Raw genomic sequence first — 23,038 nt, 5'->3', positions numbered from 1 at the left:
GCAACCTGTCCATTGCAGGTAATGGCAACTTGATCAGAGCCAAGTGAAGAAAGACCTAAGGACTCTGAGGTCAAGAACAATGAGGTGTGAGCACTGATCGGGTGTAGCAGCATGGAGGCTATTGGTGGATTAGACAAGAGGCAGACTGGTAAGGAACAGAAAACCTTGGCGTTATCCTGGCTTTTCTTTTTCTCTCACACCACACACCCAGTCCATGAGCAAATCCTGTTGGTTCTGCCTTCAGAATACATCCAGAGTCAGACCCCTTCTCACCACCTCCGCTGTTACCACACTGGTTCAAGCCACCGTCCTCTCTCCCACAGATTGTTTTAGTAACTTGCTAACTGGTATCCCTGTGATGGCTTTGCCCCGTAGTCTTTTCTCAACCCAACAGCCAGAGTAATGCTGTTAAAATCTCCATTAGATTATGTCACTCCTCTGCTCAAAATCTTCCCATGTTTTCTCACCTCACTAAGAGTAAAAGCCAAATCCTCCCGTAGCCTATAGGACCCTGCACCTTTTGGCCTCACGCTGCCTCTCGGACCTCATCTCCTACCCTCCCTTTGTGCTCCCTGAACCATTACTCTGCTCCTGGCACACCAGGCTCCCTCACCGCCTTCATGTCTTTGCTCAGATATGAGCCTCTCAGAGAGGTTTTCCCTTATAGTCCTATTTTAAATTGCATTTTGCGCACCCTACAGTCTGCATTCTCCTTCCCAGGTTAATTTTTCTCCCTGACATCCATTAGTTTACATTATACTGTATAATATTTAATATGTTTCTTATTTGTTTCTCCCACTATCACCACGAGGATGTAAACCCCATGAAGGCAGGAATTTGTTTTATTTACTGGTTTACCTCTAATGCCTAGAACTATGCCTTTCACATCGTGGGTGTTCAAGTATCTGGGGGGATGGATGGGGATGGATGGGGATGTGGATGGATGGATGATGGAAGATGGATGTGAATGGATATGGATGGGTGGATGGATGGATGGATATAGATGGATGGATGGATGGATGGATGTGGATAGATGGATGGATGGGTGTGGGTGGGCGTGGATGGGTGGGTGTGGATGGATGGATGTGGATAGGTTGATTGATGGATGGTTTATGTTAGTGAGGTGACTTCTGTAAAGCACCTAAGGATGGGGGTTTCTTGCCAGGAGAACTAACCATGTGATTGGGAATTAGAACTTTCAGTCCCACCCCCTTAACCTCTAGAGGGGTTGGAGGTTGAATCAGTTGCCAATGGCCAGTAAATTCATCAATCGTGCCTATGTAATGAAGCCTCCATTAAACCCAGACAAGGTTCGGAGAGCATGCACGTTGGGGAATCAGAATGCTGGCCCATGCCTCTCTGCCAGGCCCAGCTCCATGAGGACAGCTCCTTTTTTTGAGGACCTTGCCCTGTCTCATCTGGCTAGTGATTCATGCCCTTCAGTGTCCTTTGTAATAATCGGTAATCTAGTGAGTGAATGATTTTCCTGAGTTCTGCGAGCCATTCTAGCAAATTAATCAAATCCAAGGGGGGATCATGAGAACCTCTGACTCGTAGCCAGTCTGTCAGAAGCACCGGTGTCAACTGTGTCACTGACTTGCGATCGGTATATGAGTGGGGCGGCCTTGTGGATGGAGCCCTCAACCTGTTGGATCACGGGGTAGACAGTGTCTGAGTTTAACTCAATTCTCAGACACCTTGTTCGTGTCACAGAATTGGTTGTTGGGGAATACTACATACCAGCGCACATACACACAAACATACACATGAACACATACAAACACACACATACACACACCAATACACACACACATTGGGATTGGTCCAGAAACCCAAAAGACCAGGCTTCCTTCATTGTCAGCCTTGGCTAACATCATGGGAATGGTCTTCCACGAAAACACTCATCTTCTCCCACTGAGGCCGCGTTCAGCCGTGAGGAGGGGACTGTTCCTGCCGGTGATTTAAGAGGCTAATTGAAGAACAGCAGGCCGTCTCTTTAATTTTGATGTAAATATTTATAATGTGGGGGTTTTCATTTTATAAAACAGTAATTTGCATAACAGAAAACTTGAAAAGTACAGAAAGGCAAAGAGAAGAAGGGAACAGTAACCACAATTCCCTCTAAATAAAGATAGTTGCAGTGTGACCTCGCTGTGTGCGTGTGCGTGTGTGTATGCGTGTGCATGCACGCGTGCGTGTGTGCGTGTGTGTGTGTGTGTGTTTCTACACACAGGCCTGAGAGATGTTTCCTCTGGTTAGGTGAAAGGTGAGAAAGTATATAGATAATTTTCATTCTGCTTTCCTCACCTAACTTGATTAAACAACATTTTCCATGTTAATCCAACTATTGAGCATTGTTTTGATGGCTACATAATAGTCTCTTTCGCGGGTGACTAGCTTGTATTGCACCCGTCTCCTAGTGTTGGAACATTTTAAGGGTGTCCCATTTTTCAGTTATAAATTCTGCTGCTATGAAGTGATAACTTCCCCCAGTAATGGCTTTTCTCGAATCGCTGCCTTCTCCTTGCCACTGGGAATGTAGACCCTACCTAAGCTTGAGCAACAAAGACTATGTGCATGGCATGACTGTAGTGACAGGGTGGGGACTGTGTGAGGAGTGGAGGTGGCAGGGGAGCAGAGCATAGCTTATTGTAAAACAAAGGGGTTTTCCCATTTGATTATAATGGCACTGTGTAGTTACATACCATTTGGAAAATATACGTGTTCTAAATGTGTCTCAGCCCCAGTCTAAATTGACATGCATATTTAGGTCTCCTTGGACTCTAACCCTGTCCGCCCCCACAGAGCGTCTGATCTCTTGCAAATCTAGTCTGGTCCCTGGTATTTCTGGAGTCCCCAGGGGTTACCACAAAGTGCTGCAGGTCTCCTAGCATCCTCTCTGGGTGCCCCGTCGCAGGCAGACCTGTTCCTGGTTGAAGACTCGAATATTGCCTCTGCTGGGGCCAGCCTGACCAGCTAGGGCAAAAGGAGAAGGAAGGAGTTAGGCACTTCCGTGGCATGACTGGGATCTCACACAGGTTCCCTGGATGCCCAGCTAGCACAGGAGGTAGTTCTCCCACCTGCACGGCAGCCTCCGATGGTCTGGTTCACAGCTGGGCCCACACATGCCGGCACACAGGTGCTAAATAGCACTTGTGCTTTGAAGAACTGAATGCCTGGCCCCTCTGGCTGGAAATGCACACAGGCCAGGTGACCGGCAAGGGCACAAGCCCAGAGTGGATGTCCACAGAGCAGAAACAGAAGACACCTGCTTCTCTCACCACCTGGAGCTTCCTCCCCACCTCCCACTGCCACCCCCTCACCCCCCGCCCTGGGAGTACCCACCACCCTGTCCTCCTTGTGCCATTCCATTTACCTCTCCTCCTCCTCATGAATGGCTTATCTGGGGGTCTGTCCCTCTCCAAGTTCCATGAGGGCAGAGACTATCTTTTCTCACAGGGTTCTCCGTGCCCTGCAGGCACCTGGCCCGAGCTTGTACTTGCTCCAAGACAGGCAAGGGAAGGGTGGGCAAGACCCTTCAGAATATGAATCCTCATGTAGAATAGTTTACCCCCCAAATCTGCCCCTGGGTTATTAAGAAGCTGGAAAATGTACCCAGTGGGTAAAAGGATATGGATGTACAGTAGAACCTCGTTTCTCAAACTTAATCCATTCCAGAAGGCCTTTCAAGAGCAATGTGATCAAAACTGAATCATTTTTCCCCATTAGAAATAATGTAAATTGAATTAATCCGCTCCAGACCCACAAATGATTCCCTGTTTCAACCTTTCTTATATACAGTACCGGAGGCTCGGTGCACGAAATTAGTGCATGGGAGGAGGGTCCCCTCAGCCCAGCCTGCACCCTCTCCAATCCGGGACCCCTCGGGGGATGTCCAGTTGTCGGTTTAGGCCCGATCCTGAGGATCGGGCCTAAACCAGCAGTTGGACATCCCTCTCACAATCCAGGACTGCTGGCTCCTAACTGCTCACATGCCTGCCTACCTGATCATCCCTAACTGTCCCCCCTTCCAGCCTGGTCACCCCCAACTGCCTCCCACCAGCCTGGCTGCCCCCAACTTCCAGCCCCCCCGCTGGCCTGGTCATCCCCAACTGCCCCTGCCTGCTGGCCTAGTTGCCCCCAACTGCCCCCCTCTGCTGACCTGGTCGCCCCTAACTGCCCCCCCCCACCAGCCTGATCACCCCTTACTGCCCCCCTGCCAGCCTGGTCACCCCAAATGCCCCCCTGCCAGCCTGGTTGCCCCCAACTGCCCCCCATCTGGCCTGGTCACCCCTTACTGCCCCCCTGCCAGCCTAGTCACCCCCAACTGCCCACCCCTGCCAGCTTGGTCACCCCATTCAGCCTGCTATTCAATCGTTTGGTATCTCTCACTAACCCCCCTGCCGGCCTGGTCGCCCCATGCAGCCTGCTGTTCAGTTGTCCATCTGGTTGTTTAGGCTGTGACGGCCCCTGGCTTTTTATATATTAGGCTATGTCTAATACACTGTTTAATTTATAAACACTTCTTCTCTTAAATTTATCAAACCACCCCCTACTAATCTTAAAGGAATTTTTTATATATCACTGCCTCTGAAATGCTACCACTGAAATGCTACCACAGGCTAACTGATTTTCGTTTATCCAATCCACACAGTTTTTCTACCTATTCAGTTGCCTGTGATTGCTGTTTTGTGAGCACTTTCACACCCTTAGCAACATTAGCATTAGCTAATTGATGCCTCTTTATTTTATTTTTTAAATATATTTTTATTGATTTCAGAGAGGAAGGGAGAGGGAGGAAGAGAGAAGCATCAATGATGAGATAGAATCTGGTGATTGAGTCTGCAGCCGGGCACATGCCCTTGACCAGAACTGAACTGGGACCCTTCAGTCTGCTGGCTGATGCTCTATCCTCCGCATCAAAACAGCCTAGGCTGATGGCTTCTTTATGTTTTAAAATTATGCTAATTGCCAGCAACCAAAGCATTCCCTCCTTTGCCTGTTGCCAGCAGCAGCCTTTTGGCATGCTGATACCTCACTTGAAAGGGTTGTCTGTTCGAAAATGGAAGTTTTGATCCACAAGGGAGACTTTTTTCTGTGAGCAACTTGGCCTGGAACCAGGTTGTTGGAGATGGGAGACGTTCGAGAAACGAGGTTCGATTGTAGAGGAATGGGAAGAAAGACCCTCCCTTTAAAACAGGGGGTCCCAAACTCGCCACACGCAGAACCACTAGGAGAGCCTTTGAAATGTCCAAAGCCCGGGTCCTACCCCACATCAGCTAGACCCACTCATCGGTGTGTGTTAAAGCTTCCTAGGTGATTTCAACATGCAGACGAGATTGGGAACACTTTCTTCGTCCTTGACCCCGTCACTGGCCCCAATTAATGGGTCAATGAATGAACTAATGAGTGAATGAATGAATTTATGAGCCTTACAGTCTTCTGTGTCTCTTTTCAGCGTCTCAGGCAGTGGCCTTGCTACCTAGCCCCATCCCACCCTCTCTGTAGAATTAAGGAGGAATTTTGAAATTCTGCTTCATTTTCCTGATAGTCGTTTTCATTTTCTACAAATAGATAGTTATGTTTCTGAATAAGAGAGTCTAGGAATACAAACTCCTTTTCAAGTAACGATCCTTTCTCGACTCATTTGAAGTGTCACCTTTATCATGAAATGCCAGACTCAGGTCATTCAACACAACTAGGGCGCACCTGCTGTGTGCCCAGCACTACTCACCCACCGCCCCCAGGGGGCGCTCTGCAGTAAGACAGCCAGCCAGCACCTAACAAACAGGTGATTTCAGAAATGCGTTGTCAGCCCTAACCGGTTTGGCTCAGTGGATAAAGTGTTGGCCTGTGGACTCGAGGGTCCCAGGTTTGATTCCGGTCAAGGGCATGTACCTTGGTTGCAGGCACATCAGGGATGTGCAAGAGGCAGCTGATTGGTGTTTCTCTCTCATTGATGTTTCTAACTCTCTATCCCTTTTCCTTCCTCTCGGCAAAAAATCAAAATATATTAAATTAAAAAAAAAAAGAAATGCATGGTCAGCGCTTTGGGAGAAAAGCACGGGATGCTGGAAATAGCAGGAGGGGCCACATTCAAGGGAGGAGTGTGGGAAAGTCCTCCCTGGAAAAGGCAGTTGTGATTATGAGCCTATTTCCATGCCTACCTGGTTAGCATCCCCACTCATCCTCGGCGGCCTTGCCCTGGTTCAGTGACGAGCTCCTTTCCAGCTTCTGGATGGTCAGCTCATAGTGCTGGGACTGCTGGTCCAGCTCCTGCTCCAGCTTCCAGGCGAGCGTCCTCAATTCCTCGGCCGTCTCCGTCCTCGCCCCCTCTTCCAGGTGCCTCCAGTTCTCCTGGATGCTTCTCAAGTCATGCATGAGCAAGAAGCCAGCCCCAGCTACGCTCAGCATCCGGGCACCGCGGGTCATAGCCAGAGCAGGAGCCCCTGCCGCTCTCTGCACCCCTGTGGCCCTCCAGAAGGGCACACGCCTTGTGGCCACGAAGTTCCTGACCCTCTCAATGAAGCCGGGGTTGGCCTGGGCCCTCTGGAAGGCACGAAGCTGCCTGATGCTCCCGAGAGTGTTAACACATCTCTGAACAAAAATTCCTTTAGAGGAATGTATCTCTTCACTGGTTCCAGCCTCCGGGTCTGTGGGGAGACTCACCAGTCTGCTGGCTCTGTCTCTTGCTGCCGAATTGCTCCTATTATCTAAGACACTTGTCAAAATGTTGGTGGCAGCAGCTGCTAACCCCAGGCTCTGCCCTGCTGCTGAGAGTAGCAGGCTCCCTCCTGTTGTCACCGGTGCCAGGACCACACCCATGATGGTCATGACGGCGGACACCGCCCCCGAAGAGCTGGCCACCAGGCTGGTCTTGGTGAGCATCTTGTGGGTTGTGTCAACTTGGTCTGCGATGCTGCGAAGTTCGCTGATAGTGTTTTCCAGCTTATGCTTCCGTAAGGGAAACTCTCGGAGAAACATCATCTCCTCCAGGGACAGGTTCCCAGATGGCCTGAACCCTTCCTCCCGTCGCGTCAGCTCCCGGACCACGATATAGTACAGCGCGTCGGCTTCATCCCTGCTGGCAGAAACAGCACACGCGTGTTTTCCCAGCCTGAGGCTGAAGACTTCTAGGTCATCTCAGGTCTCGAACGCACTCAGGGAGCAGCGCTCTGGGAATCAAGGTACAATTGGGGAGCAGTGTGACAGAGGGTGGCCCTCGGGCCTGGCCCCCTTGGCGGCAGGAGCTGGTGATGAGAGCCCTTTGCACGGCCTGATTGGCTGAAACACCGATGTGATGAATCAGACACAATATAAACGCATCACTGGCTTTCGTCACCAAATCTTTTCTTAATAAACATACCTCTGTGCATAATTTGTGCATCTGTACAGGCTGTGAGCAGGCCTGTCCTGGGAAATAGAGTATAAGAACCTGTGGAAGCCATGTCTCCATTTCCATTTTTTCTATTTAAAGGAGATCTACCTGGAAATTGTGGTTGCTTCTGGGGAGGGAGCGGAAACCTGGGGCCAAAGCTTGAGGGACACTTACTTTTTACTGTTTGCCCTTCTGTTCCTTTCAAGTTTTGTATCATGTACATGTATTAGACATATATTAAAAAATGGTAAAATAACCTATATTCTAAAAAAAAAGGTGGGGGGACCTGCAGGGAGACACCAAACATCACCTCTCCCCTAGGGGAGGGCTCATGGCCATTCACTCCCACACGTGAGTATTTTGGAAACTGGAAGTAAATTTCTAACAGAGGGTGGTCGTGCTTGGGAACAGCGGGTTCTACTCCGCTCGCGTGTTAATGGGCCAGGAGAGGCGCCTTGTCTTTCAGGACGTGGGGCTTCCAAAGTGGACACCGTGGGCCTGTGCCGGATGCTGCAGTCGACTTCCTACGACTAGTGAGAGTCTGACTTGTACGGCCCTCAGGTTCGTTCCACGGACGGGGCGTGGGTTTAGATATTGGAGAGTGTGTCTGTGGGAAAGGAGGCAGGGCTCGCAGGAAAACCCTACTGAGGCCAAGCAGCCCCAAGGCCCCAGAGGAACTGTTGACAATGGCGTTAGAGCCCTCTGCTCCCCGGCAAGGCCATCAGCAGCCTCAGGTAGACCGGCCAGCTGACCCCTCCCCAGGGAAGCAGGAGTGGCTTCTGACATCTTTCCCCATCAAGTCACTGCATGCCAGGTGTGTGCCAGATGCCGTTCCCGGTGCTGGAATTCCGGCAGCGAGCACACCAGCCCAGTCCCTGCCCTCACAGAACTCTCACTCTGGTGATTTCACCCCAGACATCGCTGCTGTGGGATTACCTTCCCAAGCAAAGTTGCTCCATCACCGTCTCCCAAGCCTGCCAATCAGAGAGGAGCCAGTGCATGTCTTCTCTGGTCATGATGGCTAGACCGTCAACGATGCTCTGGTGAAGTACACCATCTAATTATAACATTTGGGAATAAAATAAGCAAAATTGGAATACATCAAAAATTGTAATGTCTCACAAGTTGCACATCATTTTTTGCCTAATGATTTTAAACAAACAATGCCCAGAGCTAACTAGGATGTAGTCAAACTGGGCATCTCTTAGGTTTCTGGTGGCTGTTGAATTTTTGCTATCACATATTTATCACAAGAATCTTTTGATAATCATCCAATAACCCATCAATAGGCACCAAGATGATCAGGGCCATTTTATTTATAATATTGCAAACTCAGAAGCAAGTGAGCGTGCATTACGTCCAGCCCACTACATCTACCATCCCAGAAGGATTGTCCAGTCCCTGCTCAACCCTTCCTGAGTTGAGGAGTTGGTTAGTTGTCTGTTCAACCAGGTCGATGTCGGGCAGCAGACTATGTCACCCCGAAGATGCCTCTTTGATCACCCAACGTTTTGAGCTGTAGGCACTTGTAAAGCAGCAATGCAGGAGGCTTTCTCTGAGCTCCCCTCATCTGCCTCCGGACAGATCCTCCAAAAGGCAGTTGGCTGTCCTGCGTCCCCTTCCCGGAGTGTCATCAACCAGGGAGGTTGACTCTTGTCACAGGAGAGGAGACTTGAAGTTAACACCACACCCAGGCACACTTTGTCACAAATTATCATACCTCCCCTCTGTTCTTCCAAGGATCCTTCATCTTTCCTAAAACAATTATTTACTCCCTTCAAGGAGGCCTGCATCGCCTCCCCTTTCTCTATGAAAATGGTACTTAAGACTGAATTCGAAGCCTCCTTAGGGAGTTACTCATTTTTCCCTGGGTCTCACCCATTTGTTCATGAAAAATATGTGCCAATGAACTTTTCTTTTTTTCTGGTTGTTCTTTTATTACAAGGGTCTCAGATAAGAATGCAGAAGGGTAGAGGAAAAATTATTTTTCCTTCCCTCCATAGATAATGTTGCATAGCTACCCTTGCTTAGAATCTCTTATGCTGCAGCTTCCTGTGTTGCTCAGAAATCACCCCCAATACTATTGATTTTTTTCATTTACTTCCAGTAATTTTTCAAGTGCATATTCTTGTTCACGTGGCTTTCATAGTATGCTATAACTGTGTCTGTTATTTTTTAAATGTAATATTGTAGGACAAGTATTGTCCATATTGCTACACCATTGTCAGATGAGTATTTTTGACTAGAGGTTTGGTGCACGAAATTCGTGCACGAGGGGGGTTCCCCTCAGCCCAGCCTGCATCCTCTCCAATCCGGGATCCCTCTCACAATCCTGGATCACTGGCTCCTAATCACTCACCTGTCTGCCTGCCTGGTTGCCCCTAACTGTCCCCCCCGCTGCTGGCCTGATCACCCCTCACTGCCTCTGCTTGCTGGCCTGACTGCCCCTAACTGCCTCCCTGACAGTCTGGTCACCCCTAACTGCCCCCTCCCTACCAGACTGGTCACTCCTAACTGCTCCTGTCGCCAGCCTGGTCACCCCTTACTGCACCTCCCCCTGCTGGCCTGGTCACCCAAACTGCCCCCCTCTGCCAGCCTGGTCACCCCTAACTGTCCCCCCTGCCAACCTGGTCTCCCCCAACTGCCCCCCCTGCCGGGCTAATCGCCCCTCACTGCCTCCCCACCAGCCTAATCACCCCCAACTGCCCCCCCTGCTGGCCTGGTCACCCCCAAGTGTCCCACTCTGCCAGCCTGGTCACCCCTCATAGACCCCAGCTGGCCTGGTTGCCCCACACAGCCTGCTGTTCAATGGTTTGGTCGTCCCTCACTAACCCCCCTGCCGGCCTGGTGGTAGGCAGCCATCTTGTGATGGTGTGAGGGTTAATTTGCATATTACATCTTTATTATATAGGATGACTCTGCTCTTTCATCAAGAGGGGCCAGCCTTGAGCAACATCGAACAGACTCAAACTACAGCAGGAAGGCTGGGGAGGGTTGCAGGGGTGGGGTAAGAGATCAAAGGACTTGAATGCATGCATATAAGCATAACCAATGGACACAAGACACTGGGGGGTAGGGGAGGATGGGGGAATAGCAAGGGGGAGGGGGGAAAGTAGACATATGTACTACTCTTTGTAATATTTTAAGCAATGAAACAAAAATTAAAAAAAAAAAAAGAGGGGCCTGCCTTCATGTTTATAGACACACTCCCCTCTGCGACACAGTGGGGTCTTCATGTGTTTGTCAATCATGTGAGTCCTTCACATGATGGCACTGACCCTGTCCTGGCTACTGTCTCCACGCTGGCTAATGACTGGGCCAGAGATTGGCTCCACGCCCACCTCTGCTTTCTGGCTGCTTGCGTGCAGGGCCAGGGGAGCTGCTTATATTTCTAGGTAAACTTGAGGAAGGAAGTTTCTTGCTGTTATTGTATGGACAAACATGTGCCTTTGAGAAGGATAGATCCTGCTGCATCCCCTCTGACCCAGCAGGGCAATATGGCCTCTCCGGATAGATCCTGCCGCATCCCCTCTGACCCAGCAGGGCAATATGGCCTCTCCGGAGGCTCTGCTCTCTCTTCCCTTTAAGTAAGACTTGTCGCTGCTTCACATTCCATGCCAACGCTGTTTCCTACTGTCTCTTACTATTGTGTTTTCTAACTTGTGCGGGTTACTCTGTAGAAACAGTATTCTTTCTTCATACTCCTCTGGGCTTCACTGAATTAGTGAAGTAAATGAATAACTCATGAATTTACTTGCAATAGTGAGTAAATGAATAACTCATGAATACATAGTGTTGGGTTTCTTTCCTATTTTTTTCAATACTTCTTTTTCTTATTTTGGTTCCATATCTCATTAGGCTAGCTTGAATTCTTAAATTATTTAATTTTATGAAATTGACTCCAGTATTTTACTGTTGGCAGTTGGTTTACAAAAACACTCTTACACCTAAGGCAGTACGTTTCATTCCTATATTTCCGTATTTCTATTAGGATGAGGTGCTGAGTTTTTAGACTCTAATGAGATTATCATAATTTTCCTTTTTTATTTATCCCATGAGTATAGTGTATTATGTGCATAAATTTCCTGATATTGAGTTATTCTTAAATTCCGTGGAAACCATTGCAGATTTTTGCATGAGTATATTACAGATTTATATGTTCTAGTATCGTATTCATTATTTTTGTCTTAGAGTCATAAATGATATTGAGCTATAGTTTTCTTTCCTGAAAACTCGTAGAATATAGGTAATAACACATTTCTAGAACAATTTATATGACATGAAAGTTGCTTGTTTTCTGAAATTCTAAAAGAGCTTGCAGGTTTCTTTCTGTTTGCCACATCTTCCTGGGATGCTTTTAATTTTTTAAAGTTTTTAATGTGAGTAATAAACATGACCCCATTTCTCTTCACTGAGCCTGAAACCTGTCTCTCCCACCCTCCCACACACCTGTCCTTTTTTTAAAAATATATTTTTTATTTATTTCAGAGAGGGAGAAGGAGAGAGAGCCAGAGACAGAAACATCAATGATGAGAGAGAATCATTCACCCACTGCCTCCTGCATGCACCACACAGGGGATTGAGCCCACAGCCTGGGCATGTGCCCTGACTGGGAATTGAACCATGGCCTTGGGAATCAAACTCTTCGACCATGAGCCATGCCAGCTTGAAGAGTAAAGAAGCAATAACAAGCCCAGCAGCAGTGCTCAGTGGTTGAGTGTCAACCTATGAACCAGTAGGTCAGGGTTCGATTCCCGGTCAGGGCACATGCCCGGGTTGTGAGCTTGATCCCCGATCATGCAGGAGGCAGCCAATCAATGATTCTCTCTCATCACTGATGTTTCTATTTCTCTTTCCCTCTTCCTTCCTCTCTAAAATAAATAAAAATATCTTTTTTAAAAAAAGAAACATAGCATTAAAAAAGAAGAAGAAGCAATAACAAAATCCCTACTCTTTCAAACTGCACTTGGTTCTCATTTTCCATAAACAGGGATTTCTCATGTTCTTTGGAAAGGTGTTTCACAGAAGAAGAAAGACAATGGCCGATAAACACATGAAAAGATGTTTAACATCATGAGACGCCAGAAAATGCAAATGCAGACCACAGCGAGACGCCACTCATGGGTCACTTTGGCAGAAGTAAAAAGGATTCCGGGAGAATCCTGCGCTGAGAGAAGGGAGGGTGTGTTCTCAGACACGTGGCTGGAGCCTGGAATAGAAGCCTTTGGGAGGACGGTTTGGAATATCAGGTAACATAATGTACACAGGCCCGAAACTCGGCACCACCCTGTAGACATTCCTGCCACGCAAACACACTGGCGTGTACACAGAGACACGTGCAAGGCTGCCCACCAGGTCCTTGAAGTGGTGAAAACAAGTGGGCACAATTTGAAATATCCATGTAGGGAAAGTACACCGATATGAGATAAAGGCTTAGGATGTGAAAAAGACCGAGGCAAATCTACCCAAACAGACCGGGAATGAGACCTCGGATACATTAAGTTAAAGGAAGGGGAGTGAAGAATATGATCTTGATTTCTTTTTAAGTATTATCTATGTGGTATAGGACTAGGGAAACATTCTGGAAGGATTCACCAAACATGCTACTTTAGTAATAAAAACCATTAAAATAAAAGAATTCAATAATAAGGCATCTTCATTCCTCATTCTTTATCATAAATCTCCAACTCCTACAGGGGGTGCTGGTGAGCACATGGAAAGACACAAAAGGATCTGTACTAATAATAGAGGAATATACAAACGGTCCGGGATGCCATCACACTAACAGTAACGACCAAACAGCAGGCTGCGTGGGGCGACAAGGCCGGCAGAGGGGTTAGTGAGGGACGACCAAATGACTGAACAGCAGGGATCTGAGGCTGCATGGCACCAGGCCAGAGCAGGGGACCTCAGGCTGCACTCCCCGCTCGGAGGAGCTTGATGGTGGACCTCAGGCCATGCTCCCTGCCCAGTGGGGCTTGACAGGGGACTTCAGGCCGTGACCCCCACCCAGCGGGCTTGACAGGGGACTTCAGGCCACACATCCCCCCCCCCCCCCCCGCACCAGGTCGGGGTACTTCAGGCCATGATCCCCGCCCCAGCACTGGAGCTAGGGGACCTGAAGCTGTGCCCCCGCCTCCGGTGCTGGGGCCAGGGGACCTAAGGCTGTGCCCCCCCCACTCGGCAGGACCTGAGGCTGCACCCCTTGCCTGGAGGGGCTTGATGGGGGCGGGGCCAGCTGGGTCTGGGTCTCGCCCAATGGGGGTGGGGCCGGCCGGGTCTGGGTCTCGTGCAATTTCGAGGCACGGGCAGGTGGGCGGAGACTTGACTCTGGGTCCTGTGGTGCGCCCCAGACTCTGACAGGAGGGAGATTTTCATATACATTTTACTAATTTTCTTTCATCTCTGGCACTTCTATTATAGAGAAAGGGCAAATAGCAATATTAAGATATTTCCTCTAATGAATTCCCTTTTAACGCGCACAAATTTCGTGCACTGGGCCACTAGTTTTAAATATGAATACTGTCATCTTTTAAAAATGTACACATGACATGTTTTTCTAAACTGTTATTTTGGCCCTCTGCATTATCTTTATTTCAGGATATCTCTTGTTTGCAAAAAATTATTCAAATCTGATTTTGACTCAATTTGATACCATCTACTTATTACTGCTATTAATGGTTGTTCTTTATTGCCATTGCTCCACTTTGATGTGAGGCACATTAGCTGAGGAGTTCTGCTTTTTGTTTCTTTTCTCTGCCCAGACAGGCCCAGTGTAGGGCTCGCCGAGTGCTGGCAGTGGCCCCTCGACGGCTCCGGGAGGGCGGGTGCCTACCTATCTCCACTGTCCCTTGCGGAGGGCACATTAGCTAAAGGCTCAGAGTTCATGACACTAAGTTGTTTATGTTGAAAGTCATAGCTGACTCTCTCCCCTGTTCTGGCCTAGAACAGATCCTGGGGGGTCGGGGGAAGGGTGACTCCACTTTACCTGGGGGAGGGCTATGTGGGGAGTGAATGGACTGAGGCTGGCAAAGCAGAGGGAAACCGGGTCTCCGCAAAAACCGAGCCGTTCCTTCCAGTGGGAGCCTTTGGCATTTATACCTGGATTAGACGTCAACAGAGCGCTGACTGGTGTTTCATCACTTTCACGAACCTTCATGTTCCGTATCCCATCACATTTCTGTAGTTAAAAGTGAATCTTCCAGGCCTAGCCGGTTTGGCTCAGTGGGTAGAGCGTGGCCCTGCGGACCCAAGGGTCCGGCTGTAATCCCAGCCAAGGGCACGTACCTGTGTTGCAGGCTCTTCCCTGGCCAAGGCCCTGGTCAGGGTGTGTGCAGGAGGCAACCAATCCATGTGTTTCTCTCATATCCATGCTTCTCCCTGCCTTTCCCTCTCTCTTCCACTCTCTCTAAAAACCAATGGAAAAATATCCTCAGATGAGGATTTTTTTTTTTTTAAGTGAGTCTTCCTCTGGGAAAGCTCATAAAATCACATTATCTGGGAGAAGGAATAACGAACCTTCTGGCCTCGCCTCGCCTCATCTCCCAAAGAGGGCACCGTCCTCCCTGCTTGGTTTAGACTCCCTGGCACAAGGGACACGCCTGGCACAGGTGGACCCCCCCTGTGTCCGAAGCCAGTGCAGTGATGCACACGGCCCTGCCCTCTCTGTCCTCTCTCCTCCCACGAGAAGGGTGAGCTGGCCCCAGCTCGTCCGTCTTGCCCCCTCATCCATCTCTCAGTTGGGCCCTCGAAGCTCATCAGCTGGAGGCCCGTCCTCTGAGATCGAGTTTGGGTTTAGAGGGAGGAAGAGGCTCTCTGGGGTTAAATCTCATAATTAAATCCATTTGCCAAAGGGCTGTCTCTGGAGATCCAGGCCCACCCAGAAGAGTAGGAGGTGCTGCCCTGGTTTCCCTTCACCATGGTCTCTGGCAAGGACACTGCGTGAGGAGGTGTGGCTGGCCCAAGGCCAAGTTCAGGGACTTTGGGGGGTCCTGACTGCACAGCCACAGGATGACCTCCGACCTGACCATAGAGCCTGCAGCTGAGGGTTGCAGGGGCTGGAGGGGGTGATCTGCATATGGATTCTGATTTGGGGCTCATAAAATATGGTCTTTGTGTCTAAGGGACCCAGGATGAGATGCCTCTAACTGGGGGAGGAGTGTGAGCAGACTTCATGGGAAATAGGGTAGGAGTGGGACCTGGACCCTCACCCACTTCCCAATCTCCAGGGCCCCCCATTCCCAGTTGAGATGGTGACCTGTGATCAGAAGAAACTGCTGAGGAGAGGGGAGGGTTACCTGAGCGGATTCCAGCCGGTACCATGGCCATGGTGCCTCTAGGGTTCCTTGTGCTTCTCTAAAGGTGACGATGGGTCTGGGCCAGAAGAGACGCGGCCTCACCTGGTGAAGATGAAAGCAGACCCGCCGTCACTCAGGAAGGTAGTGGCTTCATACAGAGCGGAGACCTAGAGACGCGGACCTGGGATTCAAAAACATGCAAAATCCACGGGAGGCGGTGAGCTCAGTGGGGAAGTGAGCTGAGGGGGGAGCCCTGGGAAATGCCAACAGTGTCGAGGGAATGAGGAATAAAAGGAATCTTTAAAGACTGTCAGAGGAAGTGGTCCAAGAGGCAGGAGAGGCGGAGGGAGGAAACCGGAGTCTAATTCTTCTCACGCCATGTCTCCTTCCTGTCTGCAGTACAGTGTGGTGATGATGCCCAGAACGTTTAGTGTGAACTCTTGGGGTGAAGATGAATGGACCAAGTTATCAGTTTCTCTTCTCTTGGCAATTGTCCAAGAGCAACAAAAATGATAGAAGCACCATCTATTAGAAACTAGGAAGAATAGGTTAAAAAAAAAAAAGAGTAGGTCAAATAGGTTAAAAGGATGCCGAAAGCGACGGGAGCAAAGCTTTGGGAGGACAAGGGGACAGGATGCCAGTAATTGCAGATTTCGGAAAAGGTGGGCAATGGCTACAGATTTTAGGGGGAAAGCCCCTGTTCAAGCGGAGGGGTTTTCGCAAAGTGCAAAACTAACGTCCCTTTCTCAAATAGTAAGAATAAGGTGTGCGGGTTGGCACTAGCCTGGGTTGGTTCCAAGAAACGGTGAAGACGGGAGTAAAGGAGAAACAGCCATATTTGTAGGATACACTTTGTCCCTGAGACAGAGGGAGGACAGCAGCTGCACTGGGAACAGTCTGAAAGCTGACCAGTGCCTTTGCCTGGGAGAAGGGACGATTGAATCTCAAGTTGAAGGCCCCACGTCAGAAGGAGCAGTTGTGCCAGGACACAGCCCTGGCTTCTTCCGTATTTGAATCTCCCACCAATAGGTGGCCCACACAAAACAGCAGCCAACATAAGGTCTCCACAAACATATTAACTCAACAATAATAAAAACAACCAACCCGGTTAAAAACACGGGCCAAGGACTTGAACAGGCATGTCTCCAAAGAAGATACACAAATGGCCAAGAATAAGCACATGAAAAGGTGCTCAGCATCACTAATCATTTAGGCCAGTGGTTCTCAACCTTCCTATGCCGCGACCCTTTAATACAGCTCCTCATGTTGTGGTGACCCCCAACAATAAAATTATTTTCGTTGCTACTTCATCACTGTAATGTTGCTACTGTTATGAATCATAATGTAAATATCTGATATGCAGGATGTATTTTCATTGTTACAAATTGAACATAATTAAAGTGTAGTGATGAATCACAAAAACAATATGTAATTATATATGTGTTTTCAGATGGTCTTAGGTGACCCCTGTGAAAGGGTCGTTCGACCCCCAAAGGGGTCGCGACCCACAAGTTGGTGACCCACAGGTTGAGAACCGCTGACTTAGGGCAATACAAGTCAAAACCACAGTGAGCTACCACCTCACCCCATTAGGATGCCTACTATAAAAATCCAAAGCACACAGAAAGTAACAAGTGCTGATGAGATTGTGGAGACATTGAAACCCTGGTGCACTGCTTGTGAGAATATAAAATGGTGTAGCCACTGGCAACACTACGGAGGTTACTAAAAAAATTAAAGATAGCATTACCATATGATCCAGCAATTTCACTTCTGGGAACACACCCAAAATGATTGAACGTAGATATGACAGATATGATATGTGTGCGTCCATGTTCATAGCAGCCTTATTCACAATAGCTAAAAGGTAGAAACAGCCCAAATGTCCATTCATGGATGAATGGCTCGATAAAATATGGAATGTGTCTGCAATGGGATACTATTCAGCCTTAAGAAGGGATGAAATTCTGATAATGCTGTAACATGAATGAACCCTGAAGACATCATGTTAACTGGTGGTTTTGTGTGTGTTTTTAAAAAATATATTTTAAAGATTTTTTACAGAGAGGAAGGGAGAGGGATAGAGAGTTAGAAACATCGATGAGAGAGAAACTGCTGGGGTCCAGCCCCAGCGGGTCCAGGGGTTCCCCAAAGGTGTGGACGGAGTCGGCGAAGAAGGAATGACACGGAGACAGTGTTCAGTTGATCAGCAGCCTAGCCAGGATCTCCAGCCATGTTCTGGTCTGGATCTCCAGCCAAGTTCTGTTCAGGATCTCCAGCGAAGTTCTGGTTAGGATCTCCAGCCAGGTTCTGTAGCCATGTTCTCTTGCTAGGTTCTCCAGGTTCTGTAGCCAGGTTCTGTAGCCATGTTCCCTCACTAGGTTCTCCAGCCAGGTTCTGTCCAGGTTCTCCAGCCAGGTTCAGTCACCAGGTTCTAGTCAGGTTCTCTTGCCATGTTCTATCCAGGTTCTGTAGCCAGGTTCTGTCTCTAGGTTCTGTGGCCAGTTTCTGTCCAGGATCCTTTGCCATGTTCTCTCCAGCGAAGTTCTTCTGTCTCTAGGTTCTGTGTCTAGGTTCTGTGTGTAGATTCTGTGTCCTGTTGTCTTGTTACATCTGTATTTATACCAGTTGATTCCAATCTTATCAATCTCTATTCCAAAGGTTAGGGCGTTTCTTATCTCCATTCCAGGGAGTAAAGATTATGTAGCTTAAGCATGATTGTTCGTAGTTAAAGTAATTAATTACCCGCCTGGCACTTAGTTAAGGGGTTTTATTCCCTCCCTAACTTCAGGGGAAAATCCCTACCTGGGGAAACAACCTTTCTCGGAGAGGTGACCTTGGTTAAAACACATAGTGCCAAGAAGGTGAGCAAACATATTAAGAACAGTATGCCATATATGCCAGGTCCCTTGAAACAGCAAGGATGGACCGGCTCCCAGCAAGAAACATCGATCAGCTGCCTCCTGCACACTCCCTACTGGGGATGTGCCCGCAACCAAGGTACGTACATGCCCTTGACCGGAATCGAACCTGGGACCCTTGAGTCCGCAGGCTGACACTCTATCCACTGAGCCAAACCAGTTAAGGCTGTTTTGTTTTGTTTTTAAAGATTAAGGAAGACAATTCAGGTCTTTTTTTACAAACAAACTTTATAGCACTTCATGAAGCAGACCGTCTCCATTCGGAGAAATGCACAGTGAGTGGAAGGCAGGCAGCTCTTATTGGGTAAAAAAAGAGAAACAAGGAAGAGACAGACAGACAAGATCTGATTGGCTGGGGCCACACAGTGGACCTTGTTCGGCGTGAGAAGGCCCAGAGGTGTTGATGTTTGGGGATTGGCTGTGTCTGGCCCAGCAGGGCACCTACAGGAGCACGAAGGTTATCTGAGTTTTGCTGACACAGCACCCCAGACAGGAGCAGCTCCATCTTTGTCCAAGAAAGTTATTTCAACAGAACTGAGTGAAGTAAGCCAGTCACAAAAGACTAATAGTGTACGATTCCACTTAGAGGAGGAATCTAGGAAGTCAAATCCAGAGAGACAGACAGTAGAAGGGTGGTTACCAGAGGCTGAGGGACCTAGGGAGTTAGTGTTTAGTGGTTCAGTTTCAGTTTGGGAAGATGGAAAGTTCTGGAGATGGGCAGTGGTGATGGTTGCCCAACAATATGAATGTGCTTAATGCCACTGAACTGGACACTTAGTGCCGGGAGCCAGTCCATCCTTGCTGTTTCAAAGGACCTGGCATATATGGCATACTGTCCTTAAAATGTTTGCTCACCTTCTTGGCACTATGTGTTTTAACCAAGGTCTCTGAGAAAGGTTGTTTCCCCAAGTATGGATTTTCCCCTGAAGTTAGGGAGGGAATAAAACCTCTTAACTAAGTGCCAGGCGGGTAATTAATCACTTTAACTATGGACAATCATGCTTAAGCTACATAATCTTTACTCCCTGGAATGGAGATAAGAAACGCCCTAACCTTTGTAATAGAGATTGATAGGATTGAATCAACTGGTATAAATACAGACGTAACAAGACAGCAAGACACAGAACTTAGAATACAGAGCTTAGAACACAGAACTAAGAGAGACAGAACCTACACAGAACGTTCTCTACAGACAGAAGAACTTCGCTGGAGAGAACATGGCAAAAGATCCTGGACTGAACCTGACTACAGAAATTGGCAAGAGAACCTGACTAGAACCTGGTAACTGAACCTGCTGGAGAACCTGGACAGAACCTGGCTGGAGAACCTAGCGAGGGAACTTGGCTACAGAACCTGGCTGGAGAACCTGGAGAACCTGGCTGGAGAACCTAGCAAGAGAACATGGACTACAGAACCTGGCTGGAGATCCTAACCAGAACTTCTCTGGAGATCCAGACCAGAACTTGGCTGGAGATCCTGGATAGGCTGCTGATCAACTGAACGCTGTCTTCATGTCATTCCTTCTTCGGCGACTCCGTCCACACCTTTGGGGACCCCTGGACCCGCTGGGGTTGGACCCCAGCAGAGACAGACAGTAGAAGGGTGGTTACCAGAGGCTGAGGGACCTAGGGAGTTAGTGTTTAGTGGTTCAGTTTCAGTTTTGGAAGATGGAAAGTTCTGGAGATAGGCAGTGGTGATGGTTGCCCAACAATATGAATGTGCTTAATGCCACTGAACTGGACATTTAGAAATGGTTACAATGGTCAGTTTTATGTTATATTTTACTACAATAAAAATGTATATGTCACACACACAAAAAAAAGACAGTAACAACAAGAAAAATAAATGGCAAGTAAAGAATACTCACCTGGAAAGTGTTACCAAAAAGCCAATGAAAATTGCCAACACTGATTTGGCAATTAATTTTTTTAAAGCCAGGGAAGCAATTTCCCTGTCAATGCAAGATCCTAAAATAGCTCTGAGGGCTCAAGGAAATTAACTGGGAAGCTTAGGAAAGAAGAGATGAGAAAAATAAAGTCGTCACAAAAATAAATGCTTATTGGAATTCACAGAAGGGAAAAGAGACCCTATTTTTAAAAAATTACAAAAGCAACGCCGAAGACAGATGAAGAACATGAGCGAATGAGGTGAAAACAAAGTGCTGAAAACTTGGGCCAGAATGTACGGAGTCAGGGCTCCGCGTGCTGATTGGATTCTCCAAAGAGGAAACCTGGGGAATGTGACAGCACGGACATTGGAGCAGCGCCTATAAAAGCTGTAAGGAAGATTTTTGTGACATGCTCTTCGTTCTTAGGCGCATGGAAGTAGAGATATTTTGATTGATACTATCTTACATTTGCTTTTTAGAATTTATCTAGAAACTCATAATGCTTCTCTCTTCTTGGCTTTTTATTCAGAACCGACACCCTTCATTTTGCAGACACTGCAGATAAACAAAAAGAAGCAGAGACAAATCCCTTTGATCCCACCCCTCCCGGTGCCCAGCTCCCCCCGCCCCCAACCCCACCGCTCCCGCCGTGATAATCACCAAACAACGAATATTTTGACTGGCATATCCTAATGTATAAAAAGCCAGGAGCCCTGATGACCTAAACAACCAAACAAACAACTGAACAAGCAGGCTGCATGGGGCAACCAGGCTGGCAGGGGCATTAGTGAGGGGTGACCAGGCCGGCAGGAGGGTTAGTGAGGGGTGACCAGGCTGGCGGGGTGGGGGTGGGAGGGTCAGTTGGGAGGAATTAGGCTGTCAGGGGGAGCAGTTGGGAGCGACCAGGCTAGTGGGGAGGCAGTTAAGGGTGACCAGGCTGGCAGAGGGGGGCAGTAAGGGGCGACCAGGCTGGCAGAGGGGGGCAGTAAGGGGCGACCAGGACGGCCGGGGGTGGGCAGTTAGAAGCGAACAGGCCGATGGGGAGGGGGCAGTTGGGGGCGACCTGGCCAGCAGCAGGGGGCATTTAGGGGCAACCAGGCTGGCAGGGGGGGGGCATTAAGGGGTGACCAGGCAGGCAGGCAGGCAGGTGAGCGGTTAGGAGCCAGCGGTCCAGGATTATGAGAGGGATGTCTGCTGGTTTAGGCCCAATCCTTGGGATTGGGCCTTAACCAGCAGTTGGACATCCCCCAAGGGGTCCTGGATTGGAGAGGTTGCAGGCTGGCTGAGGGGACCCCCCATGCATGAATTTTGTGCACCGGGCCTCTAATCTGTAGATATAAAGAGCCAGGGTCCGTAACATCCAAAATGACCGGAGAAACGACTGAAGCCAGGCTACACCCCGCAGCAGGGCAGCAGGCTCGGTGGGCAGGGACGTGTGGCAGTGGATGGGGGTGGGGGAGGCGGGGCCCGGCGGAGGGCGGCCTGTACTCCCCACATAGTGGCGGCGGCTGTGAGCGCTCCTGATGGCCCACAGGCGCAGGCACCACCTCCATGCCACATCCCCACTTCCGTCAGTCCCACTGGCCCTGAGGCGCCTCCCCGAGCTGTTTCCAGCAAGGCCTGTGGGAAGATCCCGCCCTTGGAGTGCCCATGGTGGCGGTCAGTCCTCAGGCCCACAGCTCACAGCCTTCTCCCCTTTCTTTCCCTCCCTCCCAGCTCGCTCTCCTCTCGGAGCATTTCTCAGAATGAGGCCTCAGGGCTGGAAGAGGGTGAAGCTGCCCGCACCAGCCCAGCCCCTCCCAGCCAGGGAAGAGGAAGAGAAAGAGAGAGAGAGAGAGAGAGAGAGAGAGAGAGAGAGAGAGAGAGAGAGAGAGAGAGAAGGGAGGGAGAAAGGCAGGCTGGAGGACTTCTGAGAAAAAAAGAGAGACAGAGAGTGGGATGGAGAGATGGAAACAAAACAGACTGGGCCTGAAGAGGCCGGGATAGAAGGGAGGCCTGTGGTTCACGGACCCATCCCAACTCACGTGTGGTGCTCAGGAGTGAGCAGGGGAGCCAAAGCCACAGCAGGGATGGAGGAGGGTGCCCTCCCCTCTGGAGACTCCCAGTATCTTCAAACTGCCTCCCAAAGGTGCCCCAAGTCCCTCTTCCTCTCCAGGCCGCGGTGGCAGTGAATCCTGGCACACCACAGCACCCGGTGCACCAGGAGAGAGAGTGCCCGGCACTCACACTCACAACCGCACAGGCACAGACACACACAGCGCCCACCAGCTCACAGCCTTTTCCCCCTTTCTTTCCCTCACTCCCAGCTCGAGCTCTTGGAGCCTCTCTCAGAATGAGGCCTCAAGGCGGGCAGGGGGTGGAGCTTCCCCCACCGGCCTTGCCCCCTCCCTGCTGCGGAAGAGGAAGAAAGGGAGGGAGGCGGGCAGGCAGGCAGGCGGGCAGACCTGGATGGAAGGGAGGCCCGTGGGGGCCAGGGACTGAGATGGTTCACGGACCCCTCCGCAACACACGTGTGGTGCTCAGGAGTGAGCAGGGGAGCCAAAACCACAGGCAG

General features: G+C 49.4%; 1 protein-coding gene across 1 annotated transcript; it reads right to left on the bottom strand.

Moving 5' to 3' along the window:
- Positions 1-1,975: 1,975 nt before the first annotated feature.
- Positions 1,976-22,828, bottom strand: APOL5 (apolipoprotein L5). Its single transcript, XM_036300780.1, has 5 exons — positions 22,509-22,828; positions 15,676-15,777; positions 8,315-8,435; positions 6,168-7,084; positions 1,976-2,976 (listed from the first exon to the last, which is right to left on the bottom strand). The coding sequence occupies exons 2-4, from the start codon at positions 15,704-15,706 to the stop codon at positions 6,172-6,174; spliced, it is 1,065 nt and encodes a 354-aa protein (XP_036156673.1). The 5' UTR covers positions 15,707-15,777; positions 22,509-22,828; the 3' UTR covers positions 1,976-2,976; positions 6,168-6,171.
- Positions 22,829-23,038: the final 210 nt, after the last annotated feature.

Source organism: Myotis myotis, unplaced genomic scaffold (genome assembly GCF_014108235.1).
Source record: "Myotis myotis isolate mMyoMyo1 unplaced genomic scaffold, mMyoMyo1.p scaffold_m19_p_3, whole genome shotgun sequence".
NCBI classification, from domain to species: Eukaryota; Metazoa; Chordata; class Mammalia; order Chiroptera; family Vespertilionidae; genus Myotis; species Myotis myotis.
The sequence above is the reverse complement of the archived record's forward strand: the minus strand, read 5'-3'. Positions and strand labels throughout refer to the sequence as shown.

Coding starts and splice junctions, on each gene's coding strand:
- APOL5 (XM_036300780.1), bottom strand. CDS start 15,706: ATGGCCATGGTACCGGCTGGAATCCGCTCAG. Junction 8,436..15,675: donor ACCGGCTGGAATCCGCTCAG/GTAACCCTCCCC, acceptor TGTTATAATTAG/ATGGTGTACTTCACCAGAGC. Junction 7,085..8,314: donor GAGCAACTTTGCTTGGGAAG/GTAATCCCACAG, acceptor TGTTTCTGCCAG/CAGGGATGAAGCCGACGCGC.